Source organism: Hemitrygon akajei, chromosome 25 (genome assembly GCF_048418815.1).
Source record: "Hemitrygon akajei chromosome 25, sHemAka1.3, whole genome shotgun sequence".
Lineage (NCBI taxonomy): Eukaryota > Metazoa > Chordata > Chondrichthyes > Myliobatiformes > Dasyatidae > Hemitrygon > Hemitrygon akajei.
The window spans coordinates 61,486,394-61,509,224 of NC_133148.1; the positions used below are offsets into that span (position 1 = coordinate 61,486,394).

General features: G+C 53.3%; 1 protein-coding gene across 2 annotated transcripts in view; it reads right to left on the minus strand.

Moving 5' to 3' along the window:
- LOC140716645 (serine/threonine-protein kinase MRCK beta-like) overlaps positions 1–22,831 on the minus strand; it is a 136,316-nt gene that overhangs the window by 66,777 nt on the left and 46,708 nt on the right. For both annotated transcript variants that reach the window (XM_073029476.1, XM_073029477.1), the window contains exons 6-8: positions 21,054–21,147; positions 19,474–19,674; positions 12,112–12,360 (exon numbers count right to left, since the gene is read on the minus strand). In XM_073029476.1, coding sequence (XP_072885577.1) covers positions 12,112–12,360; positions 19,474–19,674; positions 21,054–21,147 — 544 coding nt within the window. The remainder of the gene's footprint in view (positions 1–12,111; positions 12,361–19,473; positions 19,675–21,053; positions 21,148–22,831) is intronic.

Genomic DNA, 22,831 nt, shown 5'->3' on the forward strand with positions numbered 1-22,831 from the left:
AGGGTCTGTACCAGCTGTACCTCACTCTTGGACAGGGTCTGTACCAGCTGTACCCCACTCTGGGACAGGGTCTGTACCGGCTGTACCTCCCTCTGGGACAGGGTCTGAACCAGCTGTACCTCACTCTGGGACAGGGTCTGTACCAGCTCTACCCCACTCTGGGACAGGGTCTGTACCAGCTGTACCCCACTCTGGGACAGGGTCTGTACCAGCTGTACCTCCCTCTGGGACAGGGTCTGTACCAGCTGTACCCCACTCTGGGACAGGGTCTGTACCAGCTGTACCTCCCTCTGGGACAGGGTCTGCACCAGCTGTACCTCCCTCAGGGACAGGGTCTGTACCAGCTGTGCCCCACTCTGGGACAGGGTCTGTACCAGCTGTACCTCCCTCTGGGACAGGGTCTGCACCAGCTGTACCCCACTCTGAGACAGGGTCTGCACCAGCTGTACCACAGTCTGGGACAGGATCTGTACCAGCTGTACCCCCCTCTGGGACAGGGTCTGCACCAGCTGTACCCCACTCTGAGACAGTGTCTGCACCAGCTGTACCTCACTCTGGGACAGGGTCTGTACCAGCTGTACCCCACTCTGGGACAGGGTCTGTACCAGCTGTACCTCACTCTGGGACAGGGTCTGTACCAGCTGTAGACCCCTCTGGGACAGGGTCTGTACCAGCTGTACCTCACTCTGGGACAGGGTCTGTACCAGCTGTACCCCACTCTGGGACAGGGTCTGTACCAGCTGTACCCCACTCTGGGACAGGGTCTGTACCAGCTGTACCTCACTCTGGGACAGGGTCTGTACCAGCTGTACCCCACTCTGGGACAGGGTCTGTACCAGCTGTACCCCACTCTGGGACAGGGTCTGTACCAGCTGTACCTCACTCTGGGACAGGGTCTGTACCAGCTGTACCCCACTCTGGGACAGGGTCTGTACCAGCTGTACCTCACTCTGGGACAGGGTCTGTACCAGCTGTAGACCCCTCTGGGACAGGGTCTGTACCAGCTGTACCTCACTCTGGGACAGGGTCTGTACCAGCTGTAGACCCCTCTGGGACAGGGTCTGTACCAGCTGTACCTCACTCTGGGACAGGGTCTGTACCAGCTGTAGACCCCTCTGGGACAGGGTCTGTACCAGCTGTACCTCACTCTGGGACAGGGTCTGTACCAGCTGTAGACCCCTCTGGGACAGGGTCTGTACCAGCTGTACCTCACTCTGGGACAGGGTCTGTACCAGCTGTAGACCCCTCTGGGACAGGGTCTGTACCAGCTGTACCTCACTCTGGGACAGGGTCTGTACCAGCTGTAGACCCCTCTGGGACAGGGTCTGTACCAGCTGTACCTCACTCTGGGACAGGGTCTGTACCAGCTGTAGACCCCTCTGGGACAGGGTCTGTACCAGCTGTACCCCACTCTGGGACAGGGTCTGCACCAGCTGTACCTCACTCTGGGACAGGGTCTGTACCAGCTGTAGACCCCTCTGGGACAGGGTCTGTACCAGCTGTACCCCACTCTGGGACAGGGTCTGCACCAGCTGTACCCCACTCTGGGACAGGGTCTGCACCAGCTGTACCTCACTCTGGGACAGTGTCTGTACCAGCTGTACCCCACTCTGGGACAGGGTCTGCACCGGCTGTACCTCCCTCTGGGACAGGGTCTGCACCGGCTGTACCTCCCTCTGGGACAGAGTCTGTACCGGCTGTACCCCACTCTGGGACAGGGTCTGTACTGGCTGTACCTCCCTCTGGGACAGGGTCTGTACCGGCTGTACCTCCCTCTGGGACAGGGTCTGTACCGGCTGTATCCAACTCTGGGACAGGGTCTGCACCGGCTGTACCCCACTCCGGGACAGGGTCTGTACCGGCTGTACCTCCCTCCGGGACAGGGTCTGTACCAGCTGTACCTCACTCTGGGACAGGGTCTGTACCAGCTGTAGACCCCTCTGGGACAGGGTCTGTACCAGCTGTACCTCACTCTGGGACAGGGTCTGTACCAGCTGTAGACCCCTCTGGGACAGGGTCTGTACCAGCTGTACCTCACTCTGGGACAGGGTCTGTACCAGCTGTAGACCCCTCTGGGACAGGGTCTGTACCAGCTGTACCTCACTCTGGGACAGGGTCTGTACCAGCTGTAGACCCCTCTGGGACAGGGTCTGTACCAGCTGTACCTCACTCTGGGACAGGGTCTGTACCAGCTGTAGACCCCTCTGGGACAGGGTCTGTACCAGCTGTACCTCACTCTGGGACAGGGTCTGTACCAGCTGTAGACCCCTCTGGGACAGGGTCTGTACCAGCTGTACCTCACTCTGGGACAGGGTCTGTACCAGCTGTAGACCCCTCTGGGACAGGGTCTGTACCAGCTGTACCTCACTCTGGGACAGGGTCTGTACCAGCAGTAGACCCCTCTGGGACAGGGTCTGTACCAGCTGTACCTCACTCTGGGACAGGGTCTGTACCAGCTGTAGACCCCTCTGGGACAGGGTCTGTACCAGCTGTACCCCACTCTGGGACAGGGTCTGCACCAGCTGTACCTCACTCTGGGACAGGGTCTGTACCAGCTGTAGACCCCTCTGGGACAGGGTCTGTACCAGCTGTACCCCACTCTGGGACAGGGTCTGCACCAGCTGTACCCCACTCTGGGACAGGGTCTGCACCAGCTGTACCTCACTCTGGGACAGTGTCTGTACCAGCTGTACCCCACTCTGGGACAGGGTCTGCACCGGCTGTACCTCCCTCTGGGACAGGGTCTGCACCGGCTGTACCTCCCTCTGGGACAGTGTCTGTACCGGCTGTACCCCACTCTGGGACAGGGTCTGTACTGGCTGTACCTCCCTCTGGGACAGGGTCTGTACCGGCTGTACCTCCCTCTGGGACAGGGTCTGTACCGGCTGTATCCCACTCTGGGACAGGGTCTGCACCGGCTGTACCCCACTCCGGGACAGGGTCTGTACCGGCTGTACCTCCCTCCGGGACAGGGTCTGTACCGGCTGTACCTCACTCCGGGACAGGGTCTGTACCGGCTGTACCTCACTCCGGGACAGGGTCTGTACCGGCTGTACCTCCCTCCGGGACAGGGTCTGTACCAGCTGTACCCCACTCTGGGACAGGGTCTGTACCAGCTGTACCTCCCTCTGGGACAGGGTCTGTACCAGCTGTACCCCACTCTGAGACAGGGTCTGCACCAGCTGTACCACAGTCTGGGACAGGATCTGTACCAGCTGTACCCCACTCTGGGACAGGGTCTGTACCAGCTGTACCTCCCTCTGGGACAGGGTCTGTACCAGCTGTACCCCACTCTGGGACAGGGTCTGTACCAGTGTACCCCACTCTGGGTACAGGGTCTGTACCAGCTGTACCTCCCTCTGGGACAGGGTCTGCACCAGCTGTACCTCCCTCTGGGACAGGGTCTGTACCAGCTGTACCCCACTCTGGGACAGGGTCTGCACCAGCTGTACCTCCCTCTGGGACAGGGTCTGTACCAGCTGTACACCACTCTGGGACAGGGTCTGCACCAGCTGTACCCCACTCTGGGACAGGGTATGTACCAGCTGTACACCACTCTGGGACAGGGTCTGCACCAGCTGTACCTCCCTCTGGGACAGGGTCTGTACCGGCTGTACCCCACTCTGGGACAGGGTCTGCACCGGCTGTACCTCCCTCTGGGACAGGGTCTGCACCGGCTGTACCCCACTCTGAGACAGGGTCTGCACCGGCTGTACCCCACTCTGGGACAGGGTCTGTACCGGCTGTACCTCACTCTGGGACAGGGTCTGCACCGGCTGTACCTCACTCTGGGACAGTGTCTGCACCAGCTGTACCCCACTCTGGGACAGGGTCTGCACCAGCTGTACCTCCCTCTGGGACAGGGTCTGTACCAGCTGTACCTCACTCTGGGACAGGGTCTGCACCAGCTGTACCTCACTCTGGGACAGGGTCTGTACCAGCTGTACCTCCCTCTGGGACAGGGTCTGTACCAGCTGTACCCCACTCTGGGACAGGGTCTGTACCAGCTGTACCTCACTCTGGGACAGGGTCTGTACCAGCTGTACCTCACTCTGGGACAGGGTCTGCACCAGCTGTACCTCACTCTGGGACAGTGTCTGTACCAGCTGTACCTCCCTCTGGGACAGGGTCTGCACCAGCTGTACCTCCCTCTGGGACAGGGTCTGTACCAGCTGTACCCCACTCTGGGACAGGGTCTGCACCAGCTGTACCCCACTCTGGGACAGGGTCTGTACCAGCTGTACCTCCCTCTGGGACAGGGTCTGTACCAGCTGTACCCCACTCTGGGACAGGGTCTGCACCAGCTGTACCTCACTCTGGGACAGGGTCTGTACCAGCTGTACCTCACTCTTGGACAGGGTCTGTACCAGCTGTACCCCACTCTGGGACAGGGTCTGTACCGGCTGTACCTCCCTCTGGGACAGGGTCTGAACCAGCTGTACCTCACTCTGGGACAGGGTCTGTACCAGCTCTACCCCACTCTGGGACAGGGTCTGTACCAGCTGTACCCCACTCTGGGACAGGGTCTGTACCAGCTGTACCTCCCTCTGGGACAGGGTCTGTACCAGCTGTACCCCACTCTGGGACAGGGTCTGTACCAGCTGTACCTCCCTCTGGGACAGGGTCTGCACCAGCTGTACCTCCCTCAGGGACAGGGTCTGTACCAGCTGTGCCCCACTCTGGGACAGGGTCTGTACCAGCTGTACCTCCCTCTGGGACAGGGTCTGCACCAGCTGTACCCCACTCTGAGACAGGGTCTGCACCAGCTGTACCACAGTCTGGGACAGGATCTGTACCAGCTGTACCCCCCTCTGGGACAGGGTCTGCACCAGCTGTACCCCACTCTGAGACAGTGTCTGCACCAGCTGTACCTCACTCTGGGACAGGGTCTGTACCAGCTGTACCCCACTCTGGGACAGGGTCTGTACCAGCTGTACCTCACTCTGGGACAGGGTCTGTACCAGCTGTAGACCCCTCTGGGACAGGGTCTGTACCAGCTGTACCTCACTCTGGGACAGGGTCTGTACCAGCTGTACCCCACTCTGGGACAGGGTCTGTACCAGCTGTACCCCACTCTGGGACAGGGTCTGTACCAGCTGTACCTCACTCTGGGACAGGGTCTGTACCAGCTGTACCCCACTCTGGGACAGGGTCTGTACCAGCTGTACCCCACTCTGGGACAGGGTCTGTACCAGCTGTACCTCACTCTGGGACAGGGTCTGTACCAGCTGTACCCCACTCTGGGACAGGGTCTGTACCAGCTGTACCTCACTCTGGGACAGGGTCTGTACCAGCTGTAGACCCCTCTGGGACAGGGTCTGTACCAGCTGTACCTCACTCTGGGACAGGGTCTGTACCAGCTGTAGACCCCTCTGGGACAGGGTCTGTACCAGCTGTACCTCACTCTGGGACAGGGTCTGTACCAGCTGTAGACCCCTCTGGGACAGGGTCTGTACCAGCTGTACCTCACTCTGGGACAGGGTCTGTACCAGCTGTAGACCCCTCTGGGACAGGGTCTGTACCAGCTGTACCTCACTCTGGGACAGGGTCTGTACCAGCTGTAGACCCCTCTGGGACAGGGTCTGTACCAGCTGTACCTCACTCTGGGACAGGGTCTGTACCAGCTGTAGACCCCTCTGGGACAGGGTCTGTACCAGCTGTACCTCACTCTGGGACAGGGTCTGTACCAGCTGTAGACCCCTCTGGGACAGGGTCTGTACCAGCTGTACCCCACTCTGGGACAGGGTCTGCACCAGCTGTACCTCACTCTGGGACAGGGTCTGTACCAGCTGTAGACCCCTCTGGGACAGGGTCTGTACCAGCTGTACCCCACTCTGGGACAGGGTCTGCACCAGCTGTACCCCACTCTGGGACAGGGTCTGCACCAGCTGTACCTCACTCTGGGACAGTGTCTGTACCAGCTGTACCCCACTCTGGGACAGGGTCTGCACCGGCTGTACCTCCCTCTGGGACAGGGTCTGCACCGGCTGTACCTCCCTCTGGGACAGAGTCTGTACCGGCTGTACCCCACTCTGGGACAGGGTCTGTACTGGCTGTACCTCCCTCTGGGACAGGGTCTGTACCGGCTGTACCTCCCTCTGGGACAGGGTCTGTACCGGCTGTATCCCACTCTGGGACAGGGTCTGCACCGGCTGTACCCCACTCCGGGACAGGGTCTGTACCAGCTGTACCTCCCTCTGGGACAGGGTCTGTACCAGCTGTACCCCACTCTGGGACAGGGTCTGTACCAGTGTACCCCACTCTGGGTACAGGGTCTGTACCAGCTGTACCTCCCTCTGGGACAGGGTCTGCACCAGCTGTACCTCCCTCTGGGACAGGGTCTGTACCAGCTGTACCCCACTCTGGGACAGGGTCTGCACCAGCTGTACCTCCCTCTGGGACAGGGTCTGTACCAGCTGTACACCACTCTGGGACAGGGTCTGCACCAGCTGTACCCCACTCTGGGACAGGGTCTGTACCAGCTGTACACCACTCTGGGACAGGGTCTGCACCAGCTGTACCTCCCTCTGGGACAGGGTCTGTACCAGCTGTACCCCACTCTGGGACAGGGTCTGCACCGGCTGTACCTCCCTCTGGGACAGGGTCTGCACCGGCTGTACCCCACTCTGAGACAGGGTCTGCACCGGCTGTACCCCACTCTGGGACAGGGTCTGTACCGGCTGTACCTCACTCTGGGACAGGGTCTGCACCGGCTGTACCTCACTCTGGGACAGTGTCTGCACCAGCTGTACCCCACTCTGGGACAGGGTCTGCACCAGCTGTACCTCCCTCTGGGACAGGGTCTGCACCAGCTGTACCTCACTCTGGGACAGGGTCTGCACCAGCTGTACCTCACTCTGGGACAGGGTCTGTACCAGCTGTACCTCCCTCTGGGACAGGGTCTGTACCAGCTGTACCTCACTCTGGGACAGGGTCTGTACCAGCTGTACCTCACTCTGGGACAGGGTCTGCACCAGCTGTACCTCACTCTGGGACAGGGTCTGTACCAGCTGTACCTCCCTCTGGGACAGGGTCTGCACCAGCTGTACCCCACTCTGGGACAGGGTCTGCACCAGCTGTACCCCACTCTGGGACAGGGTCTGTACCAGCTGTACCTCCCTCTGGGACAGGGTCTGTACCAGCTGTACCCCACTCTGGGACAGGGTCTGTACCAGCTGTACCCCACTCTGGGACAGGGTCTGTACCAGCTGTACCTCACTCTGGGACAGGGTCTGCACCAGCTGTACCTCACTCTGGGACAGGGTCTGTACCAGCTGTACCCCACTCTGGGAGGGACAGGGTCTGTACCAGCTGTACCTCCCTCTGGGACAGGGTCTGCACCAGCTGTACCTCACTCTGGGACAGGGTCTGTACCAGCTGTACCCCACTCTGGGAGGGACAGGGTCTGTACCAGCTGTACCTCCCTCTGGGACAGGGTCTGTACCAGCTGTACCTCCCTCTGGGACAGGGTCTGTACCAGCTGTACCCCACTCTGGGACAGGGTCTGCACCAGCTGTACCCCACTCTGGGACAGGGTCTGTACCAGCTGTACCTCCCTCTGGGACAGGGTCTGTACCAGCTGTACCCCACTCTGGGACAGGGTCTGCACCAGCTGTACCTCACTCTGGGACAGGGTCTGTACCAGCTGTACCTCACTCTTGGACAGGGTCTGTACCAGCTGTACCCCACTCTGGGACAGGGTCTGTACCGGCTGTACCTCCCTCTGGGACAGGGTCTGTACCAGCTGTACCTCACTCTGGGACAGGGTCTGTACCAGCTCTACCCCACTCTGGGACAGGGTCTGTACCAGCTGTACCCCACTCTGGGACAGGGTCTGTACCAGCTGTACCTCCCTCTGGGACAGGGTCTGTACCAGCTGTACCTCCCTCTGGGACAGGGTCTGCACCAGCTGTACCTCCCTCAGGGACAGGGTCTGTACCAGCTGTGCCCCACTCTGGGACAGGGTCTGTACCAGCTGTACCTCCCTCTGGGACAGGGTCTGCACCAGCTGTACCCCACTCTGAGACAGGGTCTGCACCAGCTGTACCACAGTCTGGGACAGGATCTGTACCAGCTGTACCCCCCTCTGGGACAGGGTCTGCACCAGCTGTACCCCACTCTGAGACAGGGTCTGTACCAGCTGTACCCCACTCTGGGACAGGGTCTGTACCAGCTGTACCTCACTCTGGGACAGGGTCTGTACCAGCTGTAGACCCCTCTGGGACAGGGTCTGTACCAGCTGTACCTCACTCTGGGACAGGGTCTGTACCAGCTGTACCCCACTCTGGGACAGGGTCTGTACCAGCTGTACCTCACTCTGGGACAGGGTCTGTACCAGCTGTAGACCCCTCTGGGACAGGGTCTGTACCAGCTGTACCTCACTCTGGGACAGGGTCTGTACCAGCTGTAGACCCCTCTGGGACAGGGTCTGTACCAGCTGTACCTCACTCTGGGACAGGGTCTGTACCAGCTGTAGACCCCTCTGGGACAGGGTCTGTACCAGCTGTACCTCACTCTGGGACAGGGTCTGTACCAGCTGTAGACCCCTCTGGGACAGGGTCTGTACCAGCTGTACCCCACTCTGGGACAGGGTCTGCACCAGCTGTACCCCACTCTGGGACAGGGTCTGCACCAGCTGTACCTCACTCTGGGACAGTGTCTGTACCAGCTGTACCCCACTCTGGGACAGGGTCTGCACCGGCTGTACCTCCCTCTGGGACAGGGTCTGCACCGGCTGTACCTCCCTCTGGGACAGTGTCTGTACCGGCTGTACCCCACTCTGGGACAGGGTCTGTACCGGCTGTACCTCCCTCTGGGACAGGGTCTGTACCGGCTGTATCCCACTCTGGGACAGGGTCTGCACCGGCTGTACCCCACTCCGGGACAGGGTCTGTACCGGCTGTACCTCCCTCCGGGACAGGGTCTGTACCGGCTGTACCTCACTCCGGGACAGGGTCTGTACCGGCTGTACCTCACTCCGGGACAGGGTCTGTACCGGCTGTACCTCCCTCTGGGACAGGGTCTGTACCAGCTGTACCCCACTCTGGGACAGGGTCTGTACCAGCTGTACCTCCCTCTGGGACAGGGTCTGTACCAGCTGTACCCCACTCTGAGACAGGGTCTGCACCAGCTGTACCACAGTCTGGGACAGGATCTGTACCAGCTGTACCCCACTCTGGGACAGGGTCTGTACCAGCTGTACCTCCCTCTGGGACAGGGTCTGTACCAGCTGTACCCCACTCTGGGACAGGGTCTGTACCAGTGTACCCCACTCTGGGTACAGGGTCTGTACCAGCTGTACCTCCCTCTGGGACAGGGTCTGCACCAGCTGTACCTCCCTCTGGGACAGGGTCTGTACCAGCTGTACCCCACTCTGGGACAGGGTCTGCACCAGCTGTACCTCCCTCTGGGACAGGGTCTGTACCAGCTGTACACCACTCTGGGACAGGGTCTGCACCAGCTGTACCCCACTCTGGGACAGGGTCTGTACCAGCTGTACACCACTCTGGGACAGGGTCTGCACCAGCTGTACCTCCCTCTGGGACAGGGTCTGTACCAGCTGTACCCCACTCTGGGACAGGGTCTGCACCGGCTGTACCTCCCTCTGGGACAGGTTCTGCACCGGCTGTACCCCACTCTGAGACAGGGTCTGCACCGGCTGTACCCCACTCTGGGACAGGGTCTGTACCGGCTGTACCTCACTCTGGGACAGGGTCTGCACCGGCTGTACCTCACTCTGGGACAGTGTCTGCACCAGCTGTACCCCACTCTGGGACAGGGTCTGCACCAGCTGTACCTCCCTCTGGGACAGGGTCTGTACCAGCTGTACCTCACTCTGGGACAGGGTCTGCACCAGCTGTACCTCACTCTGGGACAGGGTCTGTACCAGCTGTACCTCCCTCTGGGACAGGGTCTGCACCAGCTGTACCCCACTCTGGGACAGGGTCTGCACCAGCTGTACCTCCCTCTGGGACAGGGTCTGTACCAGCTGTACCCCACTCTGGGACAGGGTCTGTACCAGCTGTACCTCCCTCTGGGACAGGGTCTGTACCAGCTGTACCCCACTCTGGGACAGGGTCTGTACCAGCTGTACCTCACTCTGGGACAGGGTCTGTACCAGCTGTACCTCACTCTGGGACAGGGTCTGCACCAGCTGTACCTCACTCTGGGACAGGGTCTGTACCAGCTGTACCTCCCTCTGGGACAGGGTCTGCACCAGCTGTACCCCACTCTGGGACAGGGTCTGCACCAGCTGTACCCCACTCTGGGACAGGGTCTGTACCAGCTGTACCTCCCTCTGGGACAGGGTCTGTACCAGCTGTACCCCACTCTGGGACAGGGTCTGTACCAGCTGTACCTCCCTCTGGGACAGGGTCTGTACCAGCTGTACCCCACTCTGGGACAGGGTCTGTACCAGCTGTACCTCACTCTGGGACAGGGTCTGTACCAGCTGTACCCCACTCTGGGAGGGACAGGGTCTGTACCAGCTGTACCTCCCTCTGGGACAGGGTCTGCACCAGCTGTACCTCACTCTGGGACAGGGTCTGTACCAGCTGTACCCCACTCTGGGAGGGACAGGGTCTGTACCAGCTGTACCTCCCTCTGGGACAGGGTCTGTACCAGCTGTACCTCCCTCTGGGACAGGGTCTGTACCAGCTGTACCCCACTCTGGGACAGGGTCTGCACCAGCTGTACCCCACTCTGGGACAGGGTCTGTACCAGCTGTACCTCCCTCTGGGACAGGGTCTGTACCAGCTGTACCCCACTCTGGGACAGGGTCTGCACCAGCTGTACCTCACTCTGGGACAGGGTCTGTACCAGCTGTACCTCACTCTTGGACAGGGTCTGTACCAGCTGTACCCCACTCTGGGACAGGGTCTGTACCGGCTGTACCTCCCTCTGGGACAGGGTCTGTACCAGCTGTACCTCACTCTGGGACAGGGTCTGTACCAGCTCTACCCCACTCTGGGACAGGGTCTGTACCAGCTGTACCCCACTCTGGGACAGGGTCTGTACCAGCTGTACCTCCCTCTGGGACAGGGTCTGTACCAGCTGTACCCCACTCTGGGACAGGGTCTGTACCAGCTGTACCTCCCTCTGGGACAGGGTCTGCACCAGCTGTACCTCCCTCAGGGACAGGGTCTGTACCAGCTGTGCCCCACTCTGGGACAGGGTCTGTACCAGCTGTACCCCACTCTGGGACAGGGTCTGTACCAGCTCTACCCCACTCTGGGACAGGGTCTGTACCAGCTGTACCCCACTCTGGGACAGGGTCTGTACCAGCTGTACCTCCCTCTGGGACAGGGTCTGTACCAGCTGTACCCCACTCTGGGACAGGGTCTGTACCGGCTGTACCTCCCTCTGGGACAGGGTCTGTACCGGCTGTACCTCACTCTGGGACAGGGTCTGTACCGGCTGTACCTCACTCTGGGACAGGGTCTGTACCAGCTGTACCCCACTCTGGGACAGGGTCTGTACCAGCTGTACCCCACTCTGAGCTTGATCAAGGTGCTGTGGAAATGCAAAATTTAAACACAAGAGATTGTGCAGATGCTGAATGTCTTGAGCAACACAGAGAAAGTGGGGGAAGAACTCAGCAAGTCAGGTGGTATCTATGGAGGGGAATAAATCATTTTGGGCTCTGTAACTTCACAAGGACTGGAAAGGAAGGGGTTTCCCTGCTTATCTCCCGCCTTAGTTCTACTTTCCATTCTCAATTTTGTCTTGAAGCTCTAACAGTGCATTCCTGCTCGGTAGCAACAAAGAAATGGACTTGTGTTTCAGGTGGGGGCCCAGCGGCACGCGGAGGGGCAGACTAATTGATTCCAGACTGGAAAGGCAGGGAGCGGACTCCTTCATTTGGGTATATTTTCTAAAGCTGAGAAACCCGGGTCTCTGGGTTTCTGTTATGAGACAGCGTAACAACTCTTGGGAGCTTCAACCTTGCCGGTCGAATATCCGTTTCTGCATGGGGATGGGGATTTGAACACATAATTCCTTTTGCTTAAGGGCAGAGCAAATGGAACACACTGTAGGTCTGCTGTGCATTACCCATTCCCCCACACTGAAATTAAAAAGATAAGGAATATTTCTGTCATTTGGAATACGCACTGTGGCACTGAAGTCTTCCTCCTCCACATCGAAGTTTGAGGTGTCTGTCGGATCAGTGACGTCAGGGAGGAAGGGAGGCTGACACTGACCCAGGAGATCCCACGCAATGCCACAGAAGAAGGGGTGCTGCTTAAAGTCCTCCACTCCATTTTGCCCCAGCCTCTCCTCCCTGCTGCAAACCAACCTCTGGATGAAGCCCCTCGCCTCGTCGGTCACATCCTGCTCTGAATCCGGGAAGTGAAAGGTCTCCTGAGGGGAAAGGAGGAGCAAGGCCTGAGAGCTAGCCACAATCCCTAATGATTGATGAAGACTGAGACCAGAATGGATGCCCCGCGCATCACTCTGGGGTCTTTCTGGATCATTTACATGCTTAACCCTCACACTCCCACCACTGGCTCCCATTTCCCACCCCTCCCCAACATGGTTCCGTGTTCAACCTTCCTCTCCTGTCAGATACCACCATCTGCAGCCCTGTTACCTCCACTTGTCACTTTCCCACCTCTGTCGTTATCTCCACTCTCCCCTCCTTCATCTGTCTATCACCCATCCTCACCAGAATCCACCTATCACCTCCCAGTCTCTGTCATCATTCCCACACATCGCTACTCCATCTGTCTAGCCCCCCTCATCACTTGGATCCATCTAGCACCTGCCCCATCCCCTCCCCTTACCCCTTTATACTGGTTATCTCCCATCTGCTCTTTAATCCAGATGAAATATGTTGAAACATTGACTGCCCTATCCACTCCCTTTACCCCCTTATACTGGTTATCTCCCCTCTGCTCTTTAATCCAGATGAAATGTCTCGAAAAGTTGACTGTCCATTCTTAGTTTTTCTTTCAGATTTCGGCATTCACAGTCTCTTGTGACTCCCATTACTGGATAGCCACATACCCATCTGCCTGGCTCACTGTCTTCATACAGCCAATGGGAAGGGACTTTAAACAGGATTGGACAAATTCCATTCTGCCAAAGTAACCCAGAACAAAGGCCTTTGGAAATCCACTCTCTTTTCCTAGTAACACCTAGCAGGCTCTTGGTCTGGGTATCTCCTGTTGGGAATGCTGACATAATTTCCCTCTTGTATTTTGCATATGGGATGACATCAACGTGTGGCACCCGAATGGGAGAAACCAGAAAGCACAGGTCAGGATTTATATTGCTCTAAACTGTGCGAAATAATATTTGCTCCTCATTGACAATCAACACTGGTGCATCTCAAGGCTGCGTGCTTAGCCCACTGCTCTTCTCCCTCTACACCCATAGCGGTGGCTAGACACAGCTCAAGCTCCATTGATGACTTCGTTGATGACACCACTGTTGGCTGAATCTCAGATGGCGACAAGGAGGTGTACAGGAGTGTGTAGGCCGGCCTGAGTGGTGTGGTGTCGCAAGACCAAGGAAATGATTGTGGACGAGGAAGGTGAAGTTGGGAGAACTCATCAAGGGGTCAGCAAAGGAAAGGATGAGCAGAGTCAATTTCCTGGGCATCAACATGTCAGAGACTCCAACACATCCAACATCTATACATCCAACACATCCAGCACATCCGACATCTACACATCCAACACTTCCAACACATCCAACATCCAACATCTACACATCCGACATCTACACATCCAACATCCAACATCTACACATCCAACATCTACACATCCAACATCCAACATCTACACATCCGACATCTACACATCCAACATCCAACATCTACACATCCAACATCTACAGATCCAACATCTACACATCCAACATCTACACATCCAACATCTACACATCCAACATCTACACATCCAACATCTACACATCCAACATCTACACATCCAACATCCAACATCTACACATCCGACATCTACACATCCAACACATCCAACATCTACACATCCAACACATCCAACATCTCAGAAATCCAACACATCCAACATCTACACATCCAACACATCCAACATCTACACATCCAACACATCCAACATCTACACATCCAACACATCCAACATCTACACATCCAACACGTCCAACACATCCAACATCCAACCCATCCAACACATCCAACATCTACACATCCAACATCCAACACATCCAACATCTACACATCCAACATCTACACATCCAACATCCAACACATCCAACATCTACACATCCAACATCTACACATCCAACACATCCAACATCCAACACATCCAACATCTACACATCCAACATCTACACATCCAACACATCCAACATCTACACATCCAACACATCCAACATCTACACATCCAACACATCCAACATCTACACATCCAACATCTCAGGAATCAACATATTGATGCAATCACAAGGAGGCACCCATGGCTATACTTCCTTAGGTGTTTGAGCAGATTGGTTACATCAACAAAGACACTTGCAAATTTCTACAGGTATACCATGGAAAATATTTTGACTGGCTCCAATGCACAGGATCACAAGAAGCTGCAGAAGGTTTCAAACTCAGCCAGTCCATCACGGGTATGAAACTCCCTGCTAATGACATCCATCACTGAGGTTTCTCACCATCTTCTCATTTCTACCATCAGGGGACACGTGAAGAACTTTTAGGAACAGCTTCTTCCCCTCTGTCATCGTATTTCTGAATGGCCCATGAAGGTTAACTTGCTGCCTTTCCCTTTGCGAAGAAGATCTAATACAGTACAGGCCCTTCAGTCCATGATACTGTACTAACCTCCTAACCTAATGTAAGATCAATCTTATCCTTCCCTCCTACATAGCTCTCTATCATCCATCTGCCTATCTAACAGGTTCCTAAACATACCTAATGTATCCGTCTCTACCACTGGCCCTGACACACCCATCACTCTGTGTAAAAAAAATTAGCTCTGACATCACCCCTATACTTTCCTCCAATCATCTTAAAATTATGTCTCCTGGGTTTAGTTATTTCCACCCTGGGAAAAGGTCTCTGCCTATCCATTTGATCTATGCCTGTTTTCCTCTTTTGGACACCTCAGTCATATCACCTCTATTCCTCCATCACTCCTAAAAGAAAACCCCTATCTCACTCAACCTATCATCATAAGACATGCTCTATTTATTTATTGTAACTTGTAGTAACCAGGTGACCATTGAATATCATTTTTTATTGTTAAAGTGCACTTATGTATTCACCTTGGTGATGCTAAGATAGCTGCCTGTGTCTTTAAGAGAAAATGATGATGTCATTTTGCACGTGTGGAGTCGAACTAAGAGGTGCCATGTTCTAGAAAGGATGTCGATTGCTTTCCCAGGTTTGGTGAGGAACGGTGAATAATATTTGATAATATCCATATAAATTCATTTATACATGTTTGTGAATCTCGAATTTCAGTAATTTGATGTGTTTTACATGGATGCTTTAGATTTTTGTGAGTAAAATTGATCGACGCTGGAATAGCGTTATTGCAAAGTTCCTTAATCAGCCAATGAGGTTAGTCTTTTTAGTAATTCAGCTACAAGGCAATATATTGTAAAAGTTTATTTTTGTCTTTCTTTATTGTTTCACGACCGTAGGTGAATGTGAATGTGTTAATCTCTGTTCACGTGGCGTGAGCGATGAGAACTCATTTCAAGGTCTAGCCAAGATGTGTTTGGAAGTTAAGCACGTGTGTGCCAATGTGAGTATATCTAAGAGATGTATTTATCCATATTTTTGATGTTGTGTGTAAGGTACAGGGTTGGTGGGATTCTAACGTCGTTTGTACTGTTCTTTTTAGAATTGCCACTACTGTATTGGTTTTGGAATTTTTAGAACCATAGAGCCATAGAACATCACAGCACAGAAACAGGCCTTTTGGCCCTTCTCGGCTGGGCCGAACCATTTTTCTGCCGAGTCCCACTGACCTGGACCTGGGCCATATCCCTCCAAACCCCTCTCATCAATTTTGTTTTAGTTACCTTCATACTGCCTACGTAACAAGGGTGTGGTCTGAAGTTAAGCTGAGATTGTAATACTGTAGCGGGAACTGTTTTTATTTATTTTGCCGTTTTTATTTTGATACCCTCTTTCTGCAATAACACATCTAAAACAGATAAAGAATTTAAGACCCGAAAAAATATTTGTTGCCCTGCGTGTGTATTTCCCCCCAGGCTACACCGTAGTCGTTTTTTTGTCTCACTGTACTGCTGCCACAAAGCAACTAATTTCACGGTACACAGTGTGTCAGGGGTAACTTCACAACACTCAGTGTGTCAGGGGTTATAAACTTGATTTTGATGGTTAATGTGGCTCCAAGATGTTGTGATAGGAAATGATGGCAGGAGGAGGCCATTCTGCCCCTCAAGCCTGGTCTGTCATTTAACAAAATCAGGGCCAATTTTGGACAAGTGCACCTTTCTCCAGCACTATCCTCATATCCGTTTATGCCCAGAAATCTACTAATCACAGTGGTGTATAAACTGCAGTGGAGAATTCCAACGATTAACCACCTCCCATGTGAAAACATTTCTCCTCATCCCTGTCCTCTGTGGCCAGTCCTTTATTAATAGGCTAAACTCAATTCTGGGACTCTTCAGTCAGAGGAAACCTCCTGTCTGTACGTGTCCTCGCAGGGTTTCAAGCACAAGGCCTATGGGCAGGTATTTGTGAATGAGCGTTTGGGCGACTGGAGAGATGAACAGGGAGGCTGCCACGGCCTGTAGGCATCTTCAGCCGGATAGGACCAGGGCACTTCTGCTGTCTTCTCTCCCAAACCCTAAGTCACCACAATCAGGGGCAAGGCGGACGAGGAGCATTGAACAGACTCCCAACAGCAAGGCCATAATCTCTTCTTGTTACTGCCATCGGGCAGGAGGTACAGCCGCCCTTAAGTCCCACACCATCAGGTTCAGGAACAGTTACTACTCTACAACTACCGTGGATAACTTCATTCACCTCAACTCTGAACTGATTCAACAACCCACTGATATCATTTTCAAGGTTCTTTGCAACCCGTGTTCTCAGTATTATTTAGAGGGCATGACAGTGGTTATATCTCATAAAGAGTTTGAGGCGATTTGGTATGTCACCAAAGAAACTTTCAAATTTCTACAGATATACCATGGAGAGCATTCTGACAAGCTACATCACCATCTGGTATGGGGGGTGGGAGGTACACAAGATCGAAAGAAGCTGCAGGAAGTTGTGAACTCAGTCAGCTCCATCATGGGCACTAGTCTCCCCGGTATCCAGGACATCAAAAAGATGACGTCCATCATTACAGACCCCCATCGCCCAGGACATGCCCTCTTCTCATTGCTACCATCAGGGGGTGGTACAGGAGCCTGAAGAAACACGTTTAAGGAACAACTTCTTCCCTTCCACAATCAGATTTCTGAATGGACAATAAACACTTCCCCACTATCTTTTCTTTTTATTTACTTTTTTCACTACTTATTTAATTTGACTTTTTAAAATACGTATTTATATACTTGCTGTAATTTACAGTTTTTATTGCTACGTATGGCATTGTACTGGTGCCGCATAACAACACCTTTTGCGACATACCCAGAGTTATTAAACCTGATTCTGATGCTGATTTCATTTGTATACTTTATCTTTTGCACATCGATTGTGTATCTGTCTTTGTAGAGTATTTTGTAACAGTTTATTGTTTTTCTTATTCCTGCAGGAAAATGAATCTCAGAGTATTATTTAAACATTTAAAGATTAAAGATTAGCTTTATTTATCACAGGTATGTTGAAACATCAAGACATACAGTGAAATGCAATCAAAGATGTGCTGGGACAGTCGTCAAGTGTCACCACATTTCTGGCGTCATCCCAGCATGGCCAGAGCTCACAGTACACCTTTGGAATGTGGGAGGAAACTAGGGCACCCACAGGAAATCCCCACAATCACGGGGAGAACATACAAACTCCTAACGGACAGTGGTGGGAATTGAACCCTGATCTTACAACCAGTGCTGTAAGGCATTGTGCTAACCACTACACTACTCTGTGTGGTAACTTATACTGCGCATACTTTGACAAAAAATTTAATTTGAACTTTGTTCATTTCCAACTTGAGGTTATGAACAGTTCTCAGGAACAAAATCCTTTTGTAACCCGTGGACTTTCTGTAACCACATAACGGAGCCCTCTGCGAGCGAGCGAGCTCTACACAGGAAATACAGAAGACTGAAGTCCCACACCACCACATTGAAGAACAGCTACTTCCCTTCAACCAAGCAAAACCCATTCACTACAGTTCAGCAACACTTTGACCACCTTGCACGAAAATGGACTTCTTTTGTTCTAATTACGTTCTTTCTTGAACGTGTATAATTTCCGTTTTTCTTGAGATGCTGCTGCAAGCAGATTTTTCTCTGCACCTGTGCTGCAGATACTTGTACAGATGACAAAACGTCGACCTGTTTGGGCCGTAACTTTGGCATTCCTACTAACACTTGATGCCCTTTCTCTTTTGCTTATCTCCCTGTTGCTACTTCCACCGACCTCCTGAAGGAAACTTACACCGACCTTCTGAGTGATGCTTTGTTCCTAAGTAGTGACCCCTCGCTCTGGACCTCCTGCAAGAGGGAGTGCCCTCTCAACACCCACACTGCCGAGACTCCTTGCATCTTAGATGTTTCAACAAGTCTCCTCACCTCCTGCAATTGTACAAACCTACCCTTCTCCTACTGATCCTCACACTCCCACAAAGTCAAAGCAAATTATTTATATGTCGCCATTTTCAGGAAAATAAAAATACCACTGAACACAAAGTACGCTGCAGATGCTGTGGTCAAATCAACACGTACAAACAAGCTGAATGAACTCAGCAGGTCGGGCAGCATCTGTTGAAACGAGCAGTCAGCGTCTCAGCCCGAAACGTTGACTGCTCGTTTCAACGGATGCTGCCCGACCTGCTGAGTTCATCCAGCTTGCTTGTATGTGTTAAAAATACTATTGAATTTATGAAAATTATACATAAACAAAGACTGACAAACAACTAACGTGCAAAAGAACACATTGTGCAAAGAAAAACACACACAGGTAAATGATACTGAGAACATGGCCTAGAACATGAGTCTGTACATTGTGGGATCCGTTCAGACTGCGGGGAGTGAAATTATCCTCTCCGGTTCAGAAGCCTGATGACTAGAGGGTAAGAACTCTTTCTGAACCTGGTGCTGTGGGACCCAAGGCTCTGTACCTCCTGCTGATGGTAGCAATGAGAAGAGGCCATGGTCTGGATGGTGGGGGTCCCTGATGATGGATGCTGTTTTCTTGTGGCAGTGCTCCGTGTAAGTGTGCTCGATGGTGTGAAGGGCTTTTCTCGTGTGTCCACCACTTTCTGCAGATTTTTCTGTTTCCACCGGGCAGAAGGGATCCACTGGCCTGTGTTGCTGTCCCTGAGTCTCACCACTTACCCTGTAGTTGAGGATTTTCCTGTAAGTACCCGCCAGAGTATCATCGTAGAAGGGGGTCTGGCCGAAAAGCATCTCGTAAGCACAGACTCCGAAGGACCACCAGTCGCTCTGCGCGCCGTACATCGCCGAGGGGTCTTCCAGAGCTTGCAACACCTCTGGGGAGATGTAATCCGGGGTTCCGACTGCCACCGCCGAGTGCACCTGGAGTCACAGAGGCACAGAGCATAGAAACAGGCCCTTCAGCCCACAGAGTTTGTGCCAACACCCAACCATCATTCACACTAATCCTACATCAATGCACAGTTTTTATTCTCCCCACATTCCCATCAGCTCTCCCCAGATTCTGCACTGCACCAACGTACAGTCGCCAGTTAACCCACTGACAGCCAAAATGACTGATGGCTAGGGTTAGTGAGTAGTGGGCATGCTGTGGTGGTGCTGGACGCATGGTGACATTCCGGGCTGCCCAGTGCCATCCTGGTGGTGTCGTGGTTGGTACAACACTTTCCAGCACTAGCTGTAAGACTGGGGTTCGATTCCCGCTGCTGTCTGTAAGGAGTTTCTCCCCGTAACCTTGCGGGCTTCCTCTGGGTGATCAAGTTTCCTCCCATGTTGCAAAGTCAGGGTTGGTGAGCAGTGGGCATTCTACGTTGGCAGCAGAATCATGGCGACACTTGTGGGCTAGCCCCAGAGCAACCTTATTAATCTGACGCAAATGATGCTTTTGACGATATGCCTTGATGCACATGTGACAAATAAAGCTAATCTTTAAAGGGACGTTTCAGGAAAATCCAGAGCACCCGGGGTGAAACCCATGTGGCCACAGGGAAGGCGTGCAAACTCCACACAGACAATGCCCGAGGTCAGGATCGCAGCCAGGATTCTGGTGCATTAAGGCTGAGGCTCCACAATTGTGCTGCTGAGATAGGTTAGTATTTTAGAGGAAATAACTTGTCCTGCTGCCTGCAGGAGTACAGCAAATGGTCATACAAAGTATTTTACTGCTGTTTTTTAAATATCAGCCCATAATTTATTTTTAATATTGGAGGTAAAGAGGGAGATAATTTTTTTTACAGGTAGAAAGTCATTGGTCAATTAGAGGCATGTAGGAACGGGGAAACCAGTGCTGATGGATTATGGACATGTCAGGTGTCCAATGGGATGAGTGAGAAGGGGAGGAACTCAAATGTGATGGACATGGCAGCTGTCCAATAGAAGGAGTGTAAGTGTGGAGACCAGCAATGAGCGACCTGTCAGTTGTTCAATGGAAGAATTGTGAGGATGGATGACCAGTGATGATGGGCACATCTAGTGCCCAATGGGAAGAATGTGAAGGTTGGAGATGGAAAGGTCTGTGACCATGCTTGGAGGCTTGGGACCAGAGCTGGTCAAGGAGGAGTGTCAGGCAATGACAGAGGCAATTATTTGACCTCCTAGCTCCAAAGGCTCACATTACAGCCTCCAGGCACTTGCAAGCTGCCATCTCCGCTCAGGACCCGTTTAACTGATGTGCCTTGGAAGTAGTTGGCCCAGTCCAACCCTGTCGACCCCAGGTTAATGGCCACATGAACCGTACTCACGTAGCCATCCTTGTTCATCTGCAGGCAGGAGCCAAAATCGGCCAGCCTGATGTGGCCATTCACATCCAGCAGAACGTTATCAGGCTTCACATCTCTAGGAAAAGGAACCAACAATCAGTCACACCTTTCAACGCAAGCAGACTGCTTTCACGCTGCGTTGGAAAGATGGAGCTCAGACCATGGAGCTGCCAGTTAACCATGCTTTTCCCACCTACACCTCTGGGTTAACCCTCTCCAAGTCCTGAGGCCCTCTAAGCTTGGGGTGAATCCAAAGAGTTACTTCTCAAAACTGGGCCGATAGGAAATACGATCTATCTCAGGCTGGTGAGGGCAACAATAACTTGTCCTGCCCAATGCAGAGGGAAGAGCAGAACTCCCACCCTTGTCTCACTTTCTCTCCCCCCTCTCTCTGTCTGCCCCCACTCTTCCCTCTTCCCACCTGCTCCTTCCCCCTGTCCATCCCTCACTCTCCCTCCTACTCTGCTTTCCCTCTCTCCCCCTCTGCCCTCTCTCTCATTCTCTTTCACCCTTTTCCACTCTTCCTTTCTTCCCTAAGGAACCCTTGGGAAGCAATGGTCACAATGTGACTGAGTTCAACTTGAAATTTGATAGGGAGAAAGTAAAGTCTGACATAGCAGTATTTCGGTGGAGTAAGGGAAATTACAGTGGTACGAGAGAGGAGTTGGCCAAAGTAAATTGGAAGGAGCTGCTGGCAGGGATGACAGCAGAGCAGCAATGGTGTGGGTTTCTGGGAGAAATGAGGAAGGTGCAGGATTGATGGATTCCAGAAATTAAAAAATACTCAGATGGTAAAATAATGCAACTATGGCTGATGTAAAAACAAAAGAGATGGTTGTTGACTTCAGGAGGGCACAGAGCGACCACTCCCCGCTGAACATCAACGGCTCCTGGGTAGAGATCATAAAGAGCATCAAATTTCTTGGTGTTCACCTGGCGGAGGATCTCACCTTGTCCCTCAACACCAGCTCCATAGCAAAGAAAGCCCAGCAGTGTCTCTACTTTCTGCGAAGGCTGAGGAAAGTCCATCTCCCACCCCCCATCCCCATCACATTCTACAGGGGTTGTATTGAGAGCATCCTGAGCAGCTGCATCATTGCCTGGTTCAGAAATTGCACCATCTCAGATCGCAAGACTCTGCAGCAGATAGTGAGGTCAGCTGAGAAGATGATCGGGGTCTCTCTTCCCGCCATCACGGACATTTACACTACACGCTGCATCCGCAAAGCAAACAGCATTACGAAGGACCCCAAGCACCCCTCATACAATCTCTTCTCCCTCCTGCCGTCTGGGAAAAGGCTCCAAAGCATTCGGGCTCTCACGACCAGACTATGTAACAGTTTCTTTCCTCGAGCTATCAGACTCCTCAATACCCAGAACCTGGACTGACACCTTACTGCCCTATTGTCCTGTTTATTATTTATTGTAATGCCTGCACTGTTTTTGTGCACTTTTTGCAGTCCAGTGTAGGTCTGTAGTCTAGTGTAGCTTTCTCTGTGTTGTTTTTTTTTACGTAGTGTAGTCTAGTTTTTGTACTGTGTCATGTAACACCATGGTCCTGAAAAACGTTGTCTCATTTTTACTGTGTACTGTACCAGCAGTTATGGTTGAAATGACAATAAAAGTGACTTGACTTGACTTGAAAGTAGAGGGCATACAACAAAGCAAAAATTAGCGAGAAGATAAAGGATTGGAAAGATTTAAAAAGCCGCAGAAAGCAACTGAAGAATCATTAGGGGGGAAAAGTTGAAATATGAAAG